This window comes from Clarias gariepinus, chromosome 14, assembly GCF_024256425.1.
Source record: "Clarias gariepinus isolate MV-2021 ecotype Netherlands chromosome 14, CGAR_prim_01v2, whole genome shotgun sequence".
NCBI lineage: Eukaryota > Metazoa > Chordata > Actinopteri > Siluriformes > Clariidae > Clarias > Clarias gariepinus.
Window position 1 is genome coordinate 1,604,584 of NC_071113.1, and position 20,978 is coordinate 1,625,561.

Consider the following 20,978-nt stretch of genomic DNA (forward strand, 5'->3'; position numbering starts at 1 on the left):
TCTCCCCTAGATGTTTTTTGGGGGGGAGCAATAACCATCTCGACCGAGCTAGCGGACTTGCTGGGCGGCTTCGAGAAGCAAGGTGAGCGAGAGGCGCTTCAGAGCTGGGAAGGCTGCACGCTTGCCATCCGGCGAACGCCGTTTAGAGCTGAGGCAGCTGGAAGAGAGGGAATCCCATGCACCGACAGAGAGGTACGGGCCGGGGAAATCAGGTACGATGGTGGTGAGAGGGAAGAGGACCCCTGACTGAATGACAATGGAGGAGGAATGTAATGAGAAATATCTGCATGTTTTGGGCGGAGCAGAATGAGGAGCGCATTTGAAACAACTCCAAAATCTGCTCATCCAGGTTCGTGAGAGCCACACTGCACGTCGCACTTCCTCAGCTGGACAGCGAGAACGACGCGCTTCCTCCGCCTCAAAGATACATTGATCCGTCCATACATCTTAGAAGGTTCAGTTTTACTCAATCTACTTTCTTTTTTTTTTGGAGTGATCCATGGTGTGTTGCACTTTTATATTGGTTTCTAAAATTGACTTTATATATGTATATCATATCACCCAAATGAGGATGTTTTCTCTGTTAAGTCTAGTTGAGTTTCTTGCCACCGTCTCCCTAAGCTTGCTCATCAGGGACAATTTGATAATTATAATTTAGACATATCTCCTCCCATTTTTCTTCTGTGAGGAAACTTCTTTCCATAATGCTTTTGATGCTGTAAAGCTGCTGTGCGACAATGACTTGTTATAAGCGCTGTATAAATAAAATTGTCTTGAGTTTATTGTTTTCTTTTTTCTTGCTTTTTTATGTTTATAGGCTACAACCAATTGTTGTAACCGGAGCAAAGAGTATGTACTGTATATAGGGATAAGGTTCAAGAGGTCAAAAAAGGGTTCTAGAACATATAACTGTGCTTGTAACCAAATAGAAATAATTCCGTGGAAATTTGAATTTTTTTAAGTTTCTGTTTTGCCAGGTTTTATTTACTTATTTACTTATTTTTAATGAAAACTAGCTAAAACCAGGAAGGTTAATAAAGTATTTGGTTGGAAGTTAACCATTTCACAACTACTGTGATTAATTATTGTTACAAATATAAATAAAAAAAAAGTAATTAAAGGAAAAAATCCTTCAGGATATTGATAGTTCACTTTAGAAAATGTGTCTCACAATATCTCCTGGATGTCACTCGGCACCCATCAGATATTTGTAAAGTTTTATTTTGAAGCTGTTTCACGATCTCCTGATTCACAGTCTTTGTTCAAATGTGTTTGGAGTTCTTTTGATCAGTTCATTAAAACATCATTTAAGTTCATCATTATGCTTGGTCTTGCATCTGCTTATTGTTTATATTACTGTTCTTTGTCTGTCCAGTTCCTGATCTTTTGTTCATGCGTTGTCTATATTTATTGTATGCTGTGCAAACTCTTATACAATATTATACAACTCTGAACATATTCTGTGGGGCCCCTGAAAGGCAAGGTACCCAAAAGCCAAGTTTCACAGTGGCCCAGACTGACCTTTTTATATCAGATTAAAGGTTGTAAAAACTCTATATACTACAAACTATAATTATAAAACCAAATGTATTTGAAGGAATGATCTAGAATTGACACTCACCTTGTTATGAATTGGGTAAGAAATGCGTAGACTGCAACCATGGGGAGACGCATGAGGTCAGAAGAATTAAACTGTTTGTGTAGTATTTTAGGTGGAAAGTGTTTTTATTTTATTTTGATTTGTAAAAACAATCAGAACAAATTCAACCAGCTAACCAGGTAATTCAGAAGGTTTCACAAACTTGTGATTTTTTTTGTTTCTTTACCATTTAATTATTACAAAATATTCACTAATTAGCAAACAATGCTTTAGATAAATAATATATTTGCTTATTGGCATTTGTTTATGACAATCTTCTACATATTGTCAAGTATCCAAACTTTCTCCACTTGTCCTGCAGGATCTCTCGAAACCGTTCTGTCATTAGGGCATAAAACACAGGGTTTATGAGACTGTGAGAAAATGCAATCGGCCTTGTTATTATGAACGCAGCATGGATGTAGACTTTTGTACACTTTTCCAATTTAGTAGAGTGTGAAGCGAGGACCATGGTTCTCATCAGATGAAGTGGCAAGTAAAGCACCAGCCCCATTACAGTCACAGTCTTTAAGATGTTCATTGGCCTTTGGAAGGATGTCCCAAGCACGTGCTCTCTCTCCTTGAGCAGAGAAATCATCTTACTTGTTAAAAGAAACAAGGTCAGTAGTGGCAGCACGTATGCTACAGTGGTGAGTAACAAGCAGTAGTCTAGAACAGGGATGTGTGGTTTCATGCTAGCGAAATCATTGCACTTGGTCCCGTTAGTGCTCGTTATGTCATTAATAACAAATATGATTAGAGGAGTAATCTCAATAGTCACCCAGATCCAGTTCAGGAAGCTGATGAACAACGAGGCCTTGCAAGACAAAAGGAAGTGATTGCGTTGTGGGTACCACAGCAGTAATAATCGGTCCACACCCACCCACACCATGAAGAGGATGCTGGCATACAGGTTAACATGGAGGATGTAACGAGTAACCACACAGCCTACAGGTGCAAATTGTTGGCCATTTGCGTAGTTGTAGCTCAGCGCTGGTAAGGTGCATAAGAGTATGAGATCAGAAATTGCCAAATTAAACATGTACACATTTATAGATTTCCAAGACGGCAGCCAAAACACATAGAACAGGACCACAAACAGGTTGCAGGGGAAGCCAATGGCAAACTCCAAAGCATACAGGGGTGAGAGGTAGTGTGTGTGTAGTAGATCGGTGATATTGTGACAGTTGGATGCCTGCAATTAGAAAGATACATAGACACCTGTTATTACTGCAAATAAAATAATATAATTACTGCTAATTAAGTTGTACTCAAACAACCCAGAACAAAATGTTTACAGTCCCGCTATAAGGCAGATGCTACAAGAGTGTAAAGTCAAGAAGCACATGGCTAAAATCTCGGTCACAAATATTCTTATGAACTATGGGTTCGAACGAATCTCCCTATTCCTATGAATTCTGCAGTTTGTAGACATTGGTGGCAGCAATCATAGTTTTCTACAGCCTCATTAGGAAGTTGGTACGACTGCTGTTTAATTCTTAAAAACAATTTTAGGCATTCTTAAGAAAAAAAGTTGACTTTCTACAGCCTACATATTTAAGTCTATCTTATGAATATCTTTTTTGTCTTAAGGTGGTTTTCCAGCACCCAACTTATGGCACTCTCAAATATCTCCTGTCTGTCGGCACATTTTGTTAAAGTATATAAAGTGGTGGCTATTCAATCTCTCTGCTGCTACACAATTTGTAAAAATTATTAATTTTCGTGATGGCATTAATTCAGAGAAGACTTAATTTTCACCTTCTGCAGCTGCAGTTGCAAGACGAAAAAGAAGATCTTGTAGTTGTAGCTGCTGCGTTGGTTCAGTTACCAGCAATGCTGGTGTATGCGGCCACGGATAGACCATAAGAACATCATAAACATACTGCCACTTTGGGGACACCTTACTTTTGTCCTTAAACACCCTATGAATGTTGTGGTGCGTTTATATGAATGCTATACGAATATCGGTTTATACTGTAGGAACGGCATAAGATACTCATATGAACAACTTAATGTGTTCTTGTGGCATATCTACAGCCAACATAGGAATATGGGCTTCTGGATATGTCTTTTCAATCTAAATGATCCACGCGCATCGTATGTTGTTGTTAGGTTGTTCCTAAGGCACCCCCAAGGTGGCTTTACAAAGAGTGGATCTTATGCCACGTCGACTTTGCTACCAGGCTAGAAACGATAGATTCTTATAAGACCACCTTAAAAAGACAGTAAGTAATGCTACACACACACACACGCACACCACACAAGTGTGCAGACACTGCCTGGCAAAAAAAAGTAGCAGTGCCACAATGTTTGGCACTCTTTACATACATCTAATTATCATAAGGAGTTTTTAATGCTGTGTGTCATGAAAACATTGTTAAATACACACATACTGTACATTTTTACACATACATCCCAAAAAAAACAACAACTTTCAAATAAGAACATAAATATGAGACTATAAGTAATGTATCATTTTGTTATTAGGCCAGATTTTTTTTATACTAAAGAATCAAATGAACAAACTGAACATTGTGGTGTAATATATCAACTTATAAACAATACACTTCACATAAACTTAGTAAAAGCAATAGTGATTCATGGTTAGCACAATTAGCATTTAATTCCTAATGATCAAATGTATTTTACATGGAATATGATAATACACCTTACGTCATTAAGGAATTAGATTACTACTAAATAATGGTTAAAATAATACCTTTAAGTATTCAAATCCTAAAAAGCAGAAGGTAGAACATAAAAAGCTTTGCCCTTACCATTCTCAGTAACTCAGTGTGCGATTTTACCAGACAGTTGCTGTTGGAAGAATGTGATGCTTGAAGCATGCGTGTTTGGTTGTATTCAAAGCTCATTATAACGTGTGATGTGTCCCCGCGTCTTTATTCATGCAAATGATTTCACTTGAGGAAACAACACTGAAATAACCTCTGTCTCTTTAATAATCAAATGTCTCTTAAATAATAATGGAAACCAAGCTCAAAACACAAATCTCTCCCGTCTCCTTGAAACAGGGGTGTACTTAGGTGACCGAAATATTAAAATATAATATATACTAATGTATAATATTTTCAAATATAATAAAATATAATAATTATTGGAGCGACATGCTCTCTTATCTGGTGCTACCTAACAAGCATGAGTCACTTGCCAGTTTCTGAGGGTTTAAGTGGATGTGTGGCACATCCACGCGTGGCTGCAAAAAGACAAAGTGCAACAAAGAATACAAAAATGTATAATAAGCCTAAAACAATATTGTTTTATTGTGTTTATGTGCTTTAAATATACACTGACCAATAAACACTGCCTTGTGCAAAGTGAAAGTGATTTCGCTTGCACGCTTTTTGATCAAAGGGCTGATAAACACGTGCATAGATATGATCAGATTTACTTTAATGCAACCTTCTTGTTGCATTGTTACTCACGACATGGAAGTCCATGATCTCTTTGTCTCTTGTTTTATTTTCAGCATCAAAGATTCAACACTTCATACAGTTGTCTTGAGTAAATCCACTGTGGTTACACCTACCTATTCGCTGTATCTCATTACGGTTTTCTTAAGTTTACAACAACCTGTTTGCTGTATCCTGTAGATTACATTCTTAGCTTACGGTCAAAAGCTTGTGTTCTCCACAACTTCCGTATCGTAACTGACTCTTTACCGTGCAATAGTCATGTAACTACGTGCAATAGCGGAATGATGTCACAGACCAACTTACGATTGTCATAAATGAATGCTTAACTAACAGACTTAATGCTTAATGCTTAATTAATAAAATAAAATGAAATAAACACAACAACAAATTCCTAAAGTAACATATGGCTCTTACATTTCCCCATACAGTACATACAAAGAAAAGTATCAAATCCAACTAAAGGAAATAAAATTTAGGCAGAGACGTCCACTCTGTCTTGTTAATTCATCTAAACCCCCCCTATAGTATTTGCCAACAGCGCACACAGTTTAATGCATTCACACCTATAGTGAATGAAAGGTGAGAAGAGGGAAAGTTAACCGTTGGGGCACGGAAAGATGTTCAACTGGGTTGTATGAGTATGTTAATGTTTTGCCATCTAGAGCTTTAATTGTGATCGGGTGTGAAAACTTCGACACTGGAGCTTGCAGCGAGGAAAGAACAGCGGATGAGACAAAGTTTCCAGCCGACCCGGAATCTATTAAGGGAAAAACAGAGACAAAACGATTATTATAAGATAGTGAAGCCTGTAAACAAAAATAGTGATGTGTGCGTGGTGGAGTGTGTGCTGTTACTTTGATTAACGGACAGTTGCGAATTTGATGTGTAACCCCCACAGTACAAACGTAACCCCAACGAGATACTTCTGTGCCTCTCCTGGGCCGACAGACGGGACGTGCCCACGTCCATGGGCTCCGACGGGTTCCCTTCGCGCGGCTCGACGGGGGTTTTGTTGAGGCTGTCTCGTCGAAGAAATTCGGACCTGCCGCCTGCTCCTTTCAAGGGATAGTGTTTTCGTTGTCCACGGAGGTGATGGTCCAGCTTAATCGCCAGTTAGATACATCCATCAAGGGATAAACCTGTCTGTCTCTGAACCTGGCGAGTAAGCTTTTGTTGCACCAGCCACTCTCCGCGGCAAGGATCCGGAATTTCACGGCGTAGTCCGCCACTGTTGACTGTCCTTGCTTCAGCCTCAGCAGTTGTTGTTCCCCTGTCTTTCTGTGATCGGGGTAGTTAAACACCGAGCGAAAAGCTTGAAGGAACCGCTCGTAGCTAGACGTGGCGCTTCCGCCAGCGCTCCACACAGCTGAGGCCCGGTCCATCGCTGGCCCGGTTAGTTGCTGGATAATGAAACTGAACTTCTTTCCCTCTGGAAGATCGGGAAAGTCGGTCAGGTAGAGTTTGCAGGGCAGAAGTTCAAGTTCAAGTTCAAGTAGGCTTTATTGTCACTTCAACCATATACAGTTAGTACACAGTGAAACGAAACAACGTTCCTCCAGGACCAAGGTGCTACATGCAACATAAACTTACAACATAAATTAACAGAGAAGCTAAACTAGCTAACTAAGAGGCCTTAGTTAGCTGGCTAGCAGAGACAAGACAGATAGTCCTAACATAAATTACAACATAAATGAACAAAAACTAACTAAAACTAACTAACTAAGGAAGACTATCTACAGGTTTTACAGACAACAGACAACATAAAGTGCACGTGCAAATGTGCAAACGAGCAACAGCAAAATGACAGTGCGACGACGACATATCAGAACATAAAATATGGTGTTGAGGTAGTAAACATAGCAGCAAGAATTAAGGAATTAGTGCGAAAAGTAATGAATATTGTGCAAAAGAGATAAACAGTGAAGCATTTACAGATTTGTGTGTCTGATAGTTTGGTGGTGTAGGTCAGTGTGTCTGTGCTTGCGTTGATTAGTCAGTCCAGTCTCAATGTTTTGTTGTATTGATGTTTTGATGTAGTTGAATTAAGCTGAGTGATAATGTTTGTGTGTGTGTATGTGTGTGTGTGTGTGTGTGTGTGTGTGTGTTTATCAGTTCAGTCCCTTTTTGTTGAGGAGACGGATGGCTTGTGGAAACAAAGCTGTTGCACAGTCTGGATGTGTGTGCCCGAATGCTTCGGTACCTTTTTCCAGATGGCAGGAGTGTGAAGTGTGTGTGAGAGGGGTGTGTCCGATCAGCCACAATGCTGGTGGCTTTGCGGATGTAGCGTGTGGTGTAGATGTCTTCAATAGAGAGAAGAGAGACCCAGATGATCTTCTCCGCTGTCCTCACTATCCACTGTAGGGTTTTGCGGTCCGATATGGCACAATTCCCAAACCAGACAGTGATGCAGCCGCTCAGGATGCTCCCGATAGTCCCTCTATAGAAGGTGGTCAGGATCGGTGGTGGAAGCTGGGCCTTTCTCAGTCTTCTCAGAAAGAAGAGACGCTGTTGGGCTTTCTTGTGCAGGGAGCTGGTGTTGAGGGACCAGTTGAGGTCCTTCTCCAGGTGGAAACCCAGGAATTTGGTGTTTTTGACACCGAGGAGCCGTTGATGCTCAGCGGAGAATGGTCGCCTCGTGTTCTCCTGAAGTCAACAATCATCTCCTTTGTCTTGTCAACATTTAGAGACAGGTTGTTGTTTTTGCACCAGTCCGTTAGCCTCTGCACTTCCTCTCTGTACGCTGACTTGTCGTTCTTGCTAATTAGACCCACCACGGTTCTTTCTCATCAGCAAACTTAATGATGTGGGGACTGAGCACACAGCCTTGTGGGGCCCCACAGCTCAGTGTGGTGGTGCTGGAGGTGCAGTTCCCGATCCGTACTGACTGAGGCCTTCCGGTCAGAAAGTCTAGGATCCAGTTGCAGAGGGAGGTGTTCAGGCCCAACAGGCTCAGCTTCCCGATCAGTTGTTGGGGGATGATAGTGTTGAATGCTGAGCTGAAATTTATGTACAGCATTCGAACATATGTGTCCTTCTTGTCCAAGTGTGTGAGGGCAAGATGGAGTGTAGTGGAGATGGCATCGTCCGTTAAGCGGTAAGGACGGTACGCAAATTGCAGTGGGTCCAGTGAGGGGGGCAGCAGGGTCTTGATGTGTCTCATGATGAGCTGCTCGAAGCCCTTCATGATGGTGGGTATAAGTGCAACGGGACGGTAGTCGTTGAGACAGGACACAGTAGACTTCTTGGGCACGGGGACGATGGTGGTGGCTTTGAAGCATGTGGGAATGACGGCGCTGCTCAGAGAGATGTTGAAGATGTCAGTGAGAACATCTGCCAGCTGTTTAGCACATTCTCTGAGCACTCTGCCTGGGATGTTGTCTGGTCCAGCAGCTTTACGTGGGTTGACTCTGTGTAGAGGTTTCCTCACCTCAGCTGTAATGAGACACAGCATTAAGTCGTTCGGAGAAGGGGTGGTCTTCCTTGCCACCACGTCGTTCTGCCTGTCGAACCGAGCGTAGAAGTTGTTCAGCGCATCTGGGAGGAAGCCGTCACCGTCACAGGCAGGTGATGTCGTCCTGTAGTGAGTGATGGCTTGTAAGCACTGCCACATGCGCCGTGTGTCGCCGCTGTCTATGAAGTGGTTGTGGATTCTCTGGGCTTCGCCTCTCTGATGGCCCGAGAAAGTTTGGCCCTTGCTCTTCTAAGGGCCACTTTGTCTCCCGCTCTAAAGGCAGAGTCTCGGATCCTCAGAAGTGCACGCACCTCCGCAGTAATCCACGGTTTCTGATTGGAATGTGAGATGATGTTCTTGGAGACTTTGACGTCATCGGTGCACTTGTTGATGTAGCTGATCACTTATGACGTGTACTTCTCCAAGTCAGTGAAGTCGCCGTAAGTTGCAGCCTCCCTAAACATGTTCCAGTCAGTGCTCTCGAAACAGTCCTGAAGAGCAGAGATGGCTCCTGCTGGCCAGGTTTTCACCTGCTTCAGAACCGGTTTTGAGCGCCTGACGAGTGGTCTGTATGCTAGAATTAGCATAACAGAGATGTGGTCTGAGTAGCCGAGGTGGGCCGGGGCTCTGCCCGATATGCGCCGGGGATGTTTGTGTAAACAAGATCCAGCGTGTTTTCCCCTGTCGTTGCAAAGTCCACATATTGATGTAATCTAGGAAGCACTGACTTGAGATTTGCATGGTTGAAATCTCCAGCAACAATAAACAGTCCATCCGGGTGGGTATTTTGCAGTTCACTGATCTTTGTAAACAGTTCCCATAGCGCTTCCTTAGCATTAGCGCTAGGTGGAATGTATACTCCGATAATGAAAACAGTGGTCTGCATCTAACAGTCACAAACTCCACTAGCGATGAGCAATAACTAGAAACTAGCACAGAGTTCTTGCACCATTTCGTGTTGATGTAAACACACAAGCCGCCACCGCGAGTCTTACCGCACACCTCTGCCTAGCATCCTGCTCGCCAACGTCCAGTCACTGGAAAACAAGCTCGATGACCTCAGGGCCAGGGTAAAGTTTCAGAGAGACATTCGGGACTGCAATCTCCTCTGCTTCACCGAGACATGGCTGAACCCAGCGGTGCCGGACCATGCCATCCAGCCGGCCGAGTTCTTCTCGGTTCACCGCATGGACAGGACACGGGACTCGGGGAAGTCAAGGGGAGGCGGCGTGTGTTTAATGGTGAACAGCAGCTGGTGCAACAGCGCGAGCGTTGTTCCTCTCACACGCTCCTGCACACCAAATCTGGAACTACTGTCCATCATGTGTCGTCCTTTTTACCTTCCTCGGGAGTTTACATCGGTCATAATCAGCGCCGTTTATATTCCACCACAAGCGGACACGGACACTGCCTTATGCGAGCTGCATGAGGCACTCACACAGCAACAATCACAACACCGGGACGCTGCGCTTATTGTGGCGGGGGACTTTAACAGTGCCAACCTCAAACGCGCAGCGCCAAACTTTTATCAGCACATCACCTGCCCCACCAGGGGCGAAAGGACACTGGACCACTGTTACACTACAGTCAAGGACAGCTACAAGGCACAATCTTGTCCACCGTTTGGTAAATCCGACCACGCCGCCATCTTTCTCATGCCAAAATACAAACAAAGGCTGAAACAGGAAGTTCCGGTTCAGAGGGAGGTCGCGCGCTGGACGGACCAATCGGTGGGCACGTTACAGGACGCACTCGATGACGCAGACTGGGACATGTTCAGAAACAGCTCTGATGGTGACGTCAGCGTGTTTACGGAAGCGGTTGTGGGATTCATCAGGAAACTAGCGGACGATACCGTGGAAATAAAGACTATTAAAACGTTTCCCAACCAGAAGCCGTGGGTGGATAAAACCATCCGCGACGCTCTGAGATCTCGAACCGCTGCCTACAACACGGGACTCGCGTCGGGGGACATGGAACCATACAAGGCTGCGTCATACAGCGTCTGGAAGGCGGTGAAAGAGGCGAAGCAGCGCTTCGGGAGAAAACTAGAGTCACAGCTCCAACAGAGTGACTCTAGGAGCCTGTGGCAGGGATTAAGGACAATTACGGATTATAAACGCATGATAAACGCAGACGTGACTCTGGCAGACGAGCTGAACACTTTCTATGCTCGCTTCAAGGCTGCAGCTAAAGACGCTAGCGATGCTAATGCTAGCGGCGCTAACGGCTGCAGACAGGAAGTCACTGCCAGCAACGGAAGCGCGTTCATCATCACCGAGCATGACGTGAGGAGAGCCTTCAAGAGAGTGAACACCAGGAAAGCAGCAGGACCAGACAGCATCTCAGGCCGTATTCTCAGAGCCTGCGCAGACCAGCTAGCACCTGTGTTCACTGAGATATTCAACATCTCTTTATCTCAGTCGGTGATCCCCTCATGCTTCAAAGAGTCCATCATTGTTCCTGTCCCAAAGAAACCTCATCCTGCTTCCCTCAATGACTATCGCCCTGTAGCCCTCACCTCAGTAGTGATGAAGTGCTTTGTACGCCTGGTACAGTTCGCTTATCGTCCAAACCGTTCCACGGACGATGCAATCTTTCATTTCCTCCATACATCTCTCACTCACCTGGACACTCGGAGGGGGAATTATGTGAAAATGCTCTTCATCGACTACAGTTCTGCATTTAATACCATAATTCCCTCCACACTTACCACCAAGCTGGAGCACCTGGGACTCAGCTCATCAATGTGTCAGTGGATCTCCAATTTTCTGACTGGCAGACCACAGGCAGTAAGGATGGGCGGACATGTCTCAGCCTCCCTCACTCTCAGCACTGGAGCCCCCCAGGGTTGTGTTCTGAGCCCCCTGCTGTACTCTCTGTACACCCACGACTGTGTGGCCACTACCAGCTCCACCACCATCATCAAGTTTGCTGACGACACTGTTGTGGTGGGCCTGATCACGAACAACGATGAGACGGCCTACCTGGAGGAGGTTGGAAATCTGGAGAACTGGTGCCAGAGAAACAAACTTCCTTCTGAACGTCAGTAAGACAAAGGAGCTGATAGTGGACTTCAGTACAAAGCAGAAGAGGAACTACCAGACCCCCGTCATCAACAGGAGCCCAGTGGAGAGAGTGGACAGCTTCAGATACCTCGGTGTTCACATCACGCAGGACCTGGCATGGTCCTGTCACATCAACACCATGGTAAAAAAGGCCCGGCAGCGTCTCTACCACCTCAGACGCTTGAGAGACTTTAGACTGCCCTCCAAGGTGCTCAGGAATTTCTACTCCTGCACCATAGAGAGCATCCTGACGGGAAATATCACGACCTGGTCCGGGAACAGCACCATGCAGGACAGGCGAGCTTTACAGAGGGTTGTGCGATCAGCTGAGCGCATCATCCGCATCGAGCTCCCTGACCTGCACTCGATCTACAGCAAGCGGTGCTGGACCAAGGCCAGGAAGATCGTGAAGGACCTCAGCCATCTGAAGGCCAACACAGGCCTCAGCTCCCTGAAGGCCAACACAGAGAGACTGAAGAGAAGCTTCTTCCCGCAGGCAATACAGTCTCTCAATCACAATCACACCACCACACAGTACTGTCCCACACATATGGTTTTTACACACACACTGGACATTCTGGACATTTGTTTACACTATTGGCCACTGCACAACTACACTTCGTGGTCATCAAATCAATTCACAAATCACTTCGGCACAAATCACTTTTAATATTTGCACTGCACAAGTCACTTTTAATATGTGGATTGCACAACCATGGACATAACCATTCCTTTATTACCATTTATTCGGCTGCTCTTATTGTTTTACATTTTTTCATATATTTTCTATATATTTTCTATATTGTGTATTTTGTGTACAGATATTTTATTTTTAACTTTTATTTGTATATTTTTATTTTTATTTTATTCTTCTCTAGTTAAACTTACCCTTTATTTTAATTTTCATATTTATTTCCTATTCATATTCTTAGGTCACGAGCAGTTGTCTAAGCATTTCACTGCATATCGTACTGTGTATGACTGTGTATGTGACAAAAAAATTTTAAATTTGAATTTGAAATGAAAGACTGGAATCTATAATCAAAAACAAGGTATTTTACTGTTGCACTTGATGAAACAGACAGGCTATCCAGAGTTACTGTGTAATCAGAAAGCTTACTTCTAGCAACATGTGGTACTTGTACCAGTACTTCCGTCTTGTCAGGATTAAGCAACAGGAAATTAATTGGCATACAGTGTTTAATGTCTTTCACACATTGCTCAAGTTTATAAAGATGTTTTTTCTTATCTGGATTTGCTGAGACATATAACTGTGTGTCATCGGCATAACAGTCGAAACTAATACGACATTTACAATTATGTTGCTCACATAGCAATAGACCTAAAACTGAATCCTGTGGAACACCAAACTTCACTTTAGAACACAAACTTTTCACCATTTATATCCACAAACTGATAACAATCATGATCAATGGTGTCAAAAGCTGCACTGAGGTCATTTACTACTTTAAACGGCGCTGAATCTGTGTCGAAACTTTAGGTTTTCATCCTGTTGTCCTATCCATCCTGTTGGTTTTGTATATAGATTACCCAAACCTTTCCCCTGTTAATAGTGTGTGAGCCTTTTCTGTCTCAGGTCTTTATCAGATAATCAAGTGTACGTCAACGTCAATGATGCGAGGAGAAGGAGCAGGGGGGGTTGGTGGAATCATTGAAGAGGTGATGAAAGGTTTGAGTTGAGATGTGTGGAAAACGGGGTGAATCCGGAGCGCCGCAGGCAGCTGGAGCCGGTAGGTGACAGGGTTTATCCTTAGGGTGATGCGGTATGGTCCTATGAAGCGAGGTGAGAGTTTCTTGGATTCTGTGTGGAGATGGAGGTTCTTTGTGGATAACCATACCTTGTCACCTACTCTGTACAAGCGTCCCGGAGGGTGTCGACGGCGGTGTTGAGTAGTGTATTGTTGGTTGGCCTTCTGGATCGCGAGGTTGGCTTGGTTCCAGAGCCGTCGACACCTACGGACCAACTGTTGGGCCGATGGTACGTTGACCTCCGGTTCTTGATGGGCAAACATCGGAGGTTGGAAACCATAGCATACCTCAAATGGGCTTAGGTTGGTGGCAGATGAGACGTGCAGGTTGTGAGAAAGTTCTGCCCATATGAGGTAGCGGGCCCAGTGTCCGAGACGATATCTTTGGGGAACGCATGCAGGCGGACTACGTGTTCCAGAGTTAGTTCAGCGGTGGTTTTGGCTGATGGGAGTCCGGTGAGGGCCACCAGGTGCACAGCCTTGGAGAACCGGTCAACAATGGTGAGGATGGTGTCTTTCCCTTCGGAAACCGGCAGGCCCTCGATGAAGTTGGGGAACAGAAAGCGGTTGGAGCTCTCCCGGAGATGGTTGATTGACGTCCTTGGCCCTGGCGCACACCGGGCACGCCTGAACGAACTCAATGATGTCCCTTCTCATTGATGGCCACCAGAACACCCGTTGGATGAATGAGAGGGTCCTCCGTGTCCCTTGGTGTCCGGCGACCGAGGAGGAGTGGCCCTATTGGAGGACGTCTGATCTCACGTTCTGAGGTACGTAGAGTCGTCCAGGTGGCACACCTGCCGGCCCGGTCTCTGCAGCCTGTGCCTGGCGGACCCTTGTTTCTAAGTTCCATTGAAGAGGTGCGATGATCCGGGGAAGAGGGGATGACAGGCACAGGGTACGACAGATGGAAGTTGTACTGTTCGAAAAAGAGAGCCCACCGTGCCTGTCGTGGATTTAGCTGTCTTAGGTTCCTGATGGTGATGAGGTTCTGATGGTTGGTCCAGACGATGAGCGGCTCACTGGCGCCCTGGAGCCAGTGACGCCATTCCACCAAGGCCCACTTTATGCCCAGCAGTTTGCGGTCCCCTACCCCATATCGCTGCTGAGTGGGGTTGAATTTCTTGGAGAAGAAACCACACGGGTGCAGTTTCTGGTCTGGACCTCGTTGGGAGAGAACGGTGCCGGCGCCCACATCCGATGCATCCACTTCCACAACGAAAGGTTGGTTGGCGTCTGGGTGGGGAAGGATGGGAGCGGTGGTGAAACGATGACACAGATCTTGAAAGGAGGAGATGGTGGCAGGTGTAAGACGAAACGGGTGAAGCGAGGGCTTGGTCAAAGCAGTTAATGGTGCTGCAACTGTACTGTAGCCCCAGATAAAGCAACGATAGAAAGGGTCCTGGGTAGGGGCCAGTGACGCACAGCTTCGAGCTTCTGTGGATCCATGGCCACACCCTGGGGCGAGACGACAAAACACAGGAACGTGGTGGAGTGCTTGTGGAAGGCACATTTTTCCAGCTTACAGTACAGTTGGTGAGCGAGCAATCTCTTAAGAACCGCCCGAACGTGTTGGATGTGTTCCTTGAGGTTATGGGAATAAATGAGGATGTCATCTAGGTAGACGAACACCCATTGGCCCAGCATGTCTCTGAGGACGTCATTGATAAATTGTTGAAAGGCTGAGGGTGTCCAAAGGGTATGACCAGGCTCTGGTAGTGTCCGGTGGGTGTGATGAACTCCGTCTTCCACTCATCGCCCTCTCTGATACCCACCAAGTTGTAGGCGCTCTGGAGGTCCAACTTCGTGGAGATGGTGGCACCAGAGAGGGCATCCAGGGCTGAGTTGGTGAGTGGCAGCGGGTGTCGTTTTTTTATTGTGATCTTGTTTAGCCCCCGATAGTCGACACACGGGCGAAGTTCGCCCCCTTTCTTCTTAACAAAGAAAAACCCCGCGGCGGCTGGTGAGGAGGAGGGCCAGATGGTACCGTGGCGCAGGGCGTTGGCGACGTACTCCTCCATAGCCTGTGTCTCGGTGGTCGACAAAGAGTAGAGATGGCCACGGGGGGGGACGGAGCCTGGCTGAAGTTCGATATTCAGGTGAAATGGCGTCTGTGTCGACGTCGGGGACCTCTGACTCCTTGGAACACATCCCAGCCGGTGCCCGGAGGCAGAGCTCGGTGCAGGTCGGCCCCCACTGAAGGATCCGGTTCTGTGCCCATGAGATGAGAGGGTCGGGCTGCAGTAACCATGGATAACCGAGGATGACAGGAGGTGATGCGATGGGTGTTTTCTTGATGCTGATCGATGGTGAATGTGAGAAGTTGGGTCTGGTGAGTGATGGGGCTAGATAAAAGGGGCATTTTGGTAGTGGTGGAGAGGTGGATGGTGCCCGGTGGCCGATGCGGAGGGCGAGCTGGATTAGCTCCTCCAGTGTGGCGGCGAGTTCTCGTCCGCCCAGTTCCTCCTTGATGCGCAAAGCCAGTCCCTCATAGTAGGATGTCCGGAGCGCGGCGTCTCCCCAGGATGTCTGTACTGCGAGGGTGCGGAATTTGGCGGTATAGCGGCTCACGGACAATCCCCCCTGCCGCAGGTGGTAAAGCTTTGTGTCGGTCTCCACCTCGCTGTTATTCGGAAATCGAAACCAACTACCTGTCAATTAGACCCTCTTCCAACTCAATTAGTCAAAGTTTGTCTTCCGGTTCTCTTACTATTCATCACTGAGATCATCCACTCTTCTCTGACTTCTGGTATTGTCCCCAATCTCTTTAAAACTGCATTAATAACTCCTATACTCAAGAAACCAGATGCTGATCCAAACAATTTTGATAATTTCCGTCCAATTTCAAATCTGCCATTCTTATCAAAAATCCTAGAGAAGGTTGTTTCAGCACAGGTACATGATCACCTGTCAATTGATAACTTATATGAACAATTTCAATCAGGTTTCCGTCCTCAGCATAGTACTGAGACTGCCCTTGTCAGAATATCCAATGATCTTCTGGTAGCAGCTGATTCAGGACTTCTGTCTATTTTAATACTTCTTGATTTAACCTCAGCATTTGACACCATCTCCCATAATATTCTATTGGAAAGACTAAAGTCCATTGGAATTGTAGATACTTCCTTGGCTTGATTTTCTTCATATCTCTCTCACCGCACTCAGTTTGTTCAGCTAGGCCAGATCAAATCTACACCTTTACCCATCACTGCAGGAGTGCCTCAGGGGTCAGTCTTGGGGCCCTTACTCTTTATCATCTACTTATTGCCCTTGGGGAACATTTTTCTGGAAATACGGTATTCAATTTCATTGTTATGCTGACGACACCCAGCTTTATATTTCTTCCAAACCTTCTTCTGACCTTCCTCCATCTTCTCTTTCAAATTGTTTAGCTGAAATTAAATCTTGGTTCCCAAATAATCTTCTTAAACTCAACAGTAGTAAAACCGAAATAATCCTCTTGGGCACTAAAAATACTCTATCGAAGGCCAGTAGTTTTTCCTTATGTATCGATGGTTCTACAATCTCTCCTAGTTAAAAGCTTTGGTGTTATTCTAGTACCCTGTCCTTTAAAGCACATATTAATAAACTCACTAGAACAGCGTACTTCCACATCCAAAACATTAACCGTCTCCGTCCGGCCCTCTCAATGAGGAGCGCTGCTATCCTGGTACACGCCCTCGTCACCACACGCATCGACTATTGCAATGCTCTATTTTTTGGTCTTCCCCTAAAACTCCTACATAAGTTACAGTTAGTACAGAACTCAGCCGCTAGAATACTAACTAGAACTCCTACAATGGACCACATAACTCCTGTTCTTTAACAGTTACACTGGCTTCCTGTTTAACAGCGCATACATTATAAAATTCAGTTTTTTGTTTATAAGGCATTACATAACCTGGCTCATATTTAACAGATCTTCTCCTAACCTATACTCCTTCAAGAAATCTGAGATCATCATCGTCACCAAATTTGGTTCTTCCTCGTATGCGTTTGGCAACCATGGGATCTTGAGCTTTTAGCTACGCTGCCCCTTACCTGTGGAATCTACTACCTCTTAATATCCAGAATAGTAACTCTATTTCTGTTTTCAAATCCCGTTTAAAAACAAATCTCTTCAGGCAGACATACTTTTAACACTGCATTGCTTGTATATTGCTCTTTACTATTGTTGTTGTTTTTTTTTATATATTTATTTTTTACAGTGTGTAAGGTGTCCTTGAGTGTCATGAAAGGCGCCTACAAATAAAATCTATTATTATTATTATTATTATTATTATTATAAGATAAATAAAAACATGCACTGAAAAGATGTGTGGTAGATGGTTGATTATTTGTCAAGGTATATCTTTTTTCAAAGATTACAAATAGCTTTTAAAATATGCAAAGTGGCAATATTAAAGCGGTTTAATCTCCCCTTACAACGCTATTGGTCTTGACTATTTAAATAAAGTGTTTGTTAAAGAAATATGGCTTGGCCTGAAAAAGTTCAGTCAGAAGTCTTCTGGTCCGCCTCCAGTTGGCGGTGGCATTAAGGAGACAGAGGCTGGGTCTTCGCCTTGTCTGTTGAGTGCACTTTATCTTTAAAGTGTCACAGTACGTCGGATTTCATTTTGATCCTGTTTTGTTATCGACCTCATCCTTGCCTAGCGATTTGGAATTACAGCTCGTTTTGGATTACCGGCTTTGACTTCCGCGTTGTGCACCGACCACGAGACTGCCTAGCGATTTGGAATTACAGCTCATTTTGGATTACCGGCTTTGACTTCCGCGTTGTGCACTGACCATGAGACTGCCTAGCGTTTTGGGATTTCTTGCATGTGTGGAGCTACTGCACGTCTGGGTTACATACGTCATTCCCAGAATCATCCGAAGCCCCTCCGCGCGTTCACAGAGACTGTAAGTGCACACTATCTTTTGCTTCCTGGTCTTGGATCCTTCCTTTCACTTTTGCGGCTACACTCAGGTCGGTGACATAAAGATAAATTTATATCTTTATCTTTTTATCTTTATCTTTATCTTCTTTCTTTGTCTTGGCCCGGATACCTTACAATGGTTTATCTGCCATGATTGGATCACCATCTGACCCTATAGAACTGAATCAGGCAACTGAATATTTAGAGTCAACATCCGTTATGCCTTAGATAATGTAGCTCCAGTTAAAAGAAAAATAATCATACATAAAAAAAACTTTTCCCCTGGTAAAATTATCGAACACGTACTTTAAAACAGACCGCTTGAAACTTAGAACATAAATGGTGTCAAACCAAATTGGAAGTACAGTGAAACCTTGGATTACGAGCATAATTTCAGAACACTCATAAACCAAAGCGAATTTCTCCGTAAGAAATAATGTAAACTCAAATTATTTGTTTCACAACACCAAAAAAAAATACATAAAATAATTAATACAAAATGTAAAGTAAAAATGAAATAAATGAACCTGCACTTTACCTTTAAAAAAAAGTTAAAATAATTTCTTGACAGATAAGTATTTCTGTTTATGCGCACAGGCACTATGTATAAATTTGTGTGTATTTGTGTATGTGTGTGAAGCTAAAGTAAGAGGAGAGGAGAAATCGAAGCCTTTCCTCTTTCACTTCTCATCTTACACAGTATATATTCCTCATTTCTTATTTGAGGTTCACACACAAACATTAACAGAAAGACTTTTTATGGGGAAATTAAAAAGGAACATCGCTAATGATGCTCGGAATCACTGCTGTAAAGTAAAAAAAAAGAAGAGAAGGCGAGAGTAGGAGGGCTGTGTGTGTGAAGGGGCACGTTGTCCAATGACACGTGCGCAGACAAAGTGCAGGCTAACACACACAGGGAGAGAAAAAATAGATCTTTAGCCTCTCTAATGAGACTTTTTTTTGCTTTACACACGCACACACATGTTATAATAAACAGTACACGCGCACTATACACACACATACAAACACCATATGTTTTACACACACACACATGGTCACAGTGTTATAGTAAACAGTACACATGTGCACGGATGTTGATTATACTAGTATGAGATGCGCACAAGACCGAGCAGGGGAGACGATTACCCACAATTCTGCAGCCCAAGAGAGAGAAAAACCATTGGCTCAGTTGTGATCATGGGACGCTCACCATCAAAACAAAAAGCTTGTAAACCAAGACTTGTTCGTTTTTTTAAGTCAAAATTTATTTAAAATCTTTGCTCGTCTTGCAGAACGTTCACAAACCAAGTTACTCACAATTTCACTGTATTTCAAATAGCATAAACAGTTCCTAGATCAATAACTCTCTCTTCTCTTACGAAAAATAACAAAAATGTCTTAATATTCTTATTTAATACTGTAGCTCAATTAACCAGGACTAAGACCACTAGAGAAAACTCCATATCAATAGCATGCAGTGGTGAGGACTTCATGATATTTTTTCAATAAGAGAAGTGTAAACATCATGCGAATAATTCAGGCCTTGAAACCAATCATTTAATAACACCTTGACCCACAATCAGCTTTCATTCACAATTCACAATGAGTATTATCATAAGCAAGAGGAAGGCTGGCACTGACATTTGCCAGTTTTTTGGGCAGGCTCAGGATATAATTTTTAAAAAGTGGAGAGCAGTAAGAATATTAAGAAAAACTAAGTCAGATAATAGAGGCATACAGTGCCACAAGCACTAAGTCGATATTTCTTTATAAAAATTATAATTGCCATTCAGATTAAAAAAAAAAAAAAAAAAAAGGTTAGTAAGCCATTCCTGTTTACTGAGAATTTTTTTTCACTCTGGAACATAGACAGATACAGAGAGGGAAAAGGAGAGGAGAGGAGAGATCAATGAGCACAATGATGTTTACAGGGAGAGCAGGTAACATGCAGGTGAGTGAGAAAAGAAGCATATACTGTACTGATGGTTAAGATTGAATAATGACAGGTTATAAAAGAGTCAGGGGGGACAGAACATGTATTAATGTATGACATGATGGTAAAAATGGTGGTGGGCAGATGTTGAGGGCTGATTTGATCTTCTCCCTTGCTGACTCATTCCAAACTCTGTTTCAAAACTGTCAGTAAAATGTCACATTGGTTTATATGTTAATGCGTTCTTAAAAACAAAGCTCCATCTAGTGGTGGCACCATGCAAATGAATTAATAGAGCTGGTTTACTGTTAAATCTAGACATGTCTTTCTGGTAGAAGTAGCGGTGCTCCGGATAACTGCATGATCACTGTACAATGACTGCACGATGACTAATAGATGCATTTCTGAGTAATTGTATCTGTATATGGCTGACATTCAATCCTACCAACCTGATCCTTGCCAACCACAATTCCACAGGAACCTCCACGAACTCAGGAGGCATTAAAACAGGATCACTATAACAGGATATGTATAATGGTTAGGTTATTACTCTAACTACGTATCTATCTTTTTTGGGTGCAGGTATGAGCAGGCTGCAAGGAGCCATTCAATAAATTCAGACATTTTCATCTTATTCATAAGATCACGACCCAAAAGATTTAAGAGGTGATTTTAGAATCACTATTTAATTTGTGAGTCGGGAAATTCTTGTTTCTAAGGGAATGGTGCCTACTTTTGTTGAACGGTAGGCATGGATTGTTT

The 20,978-nt window shown here is 43.9% G+C and overlaps 1 protein-coding gene across 1 annotated transcript; it reads right to left on the reverse strand.

Annotated features, from left to right (window-relative positions):
- Positions 1 to 1,904: 1,904 nt before the first annotated feature.
- Positions 1,905 to 6,458, reverse strand: LOC128541249 (succinate receptor 1-like). The gene is made up of 2 exons (XM_053511591.1): positions 6,216 to 6,458; positions 1,905 to 2,834 (listed from the first exon to the last, which is right to left on the reverse strand). The coding sequence occupies exons 1-2, from the start codon at positions 6,456 to 6,458 to the stop codon at positions 1,905 to 1,907; spliced, it is 1,173 nt and encodes a 390-aa protein (XP_053367566.1).
- Positions 6,459 to 20,978: the final 14,520 nt, after the last annotated feature.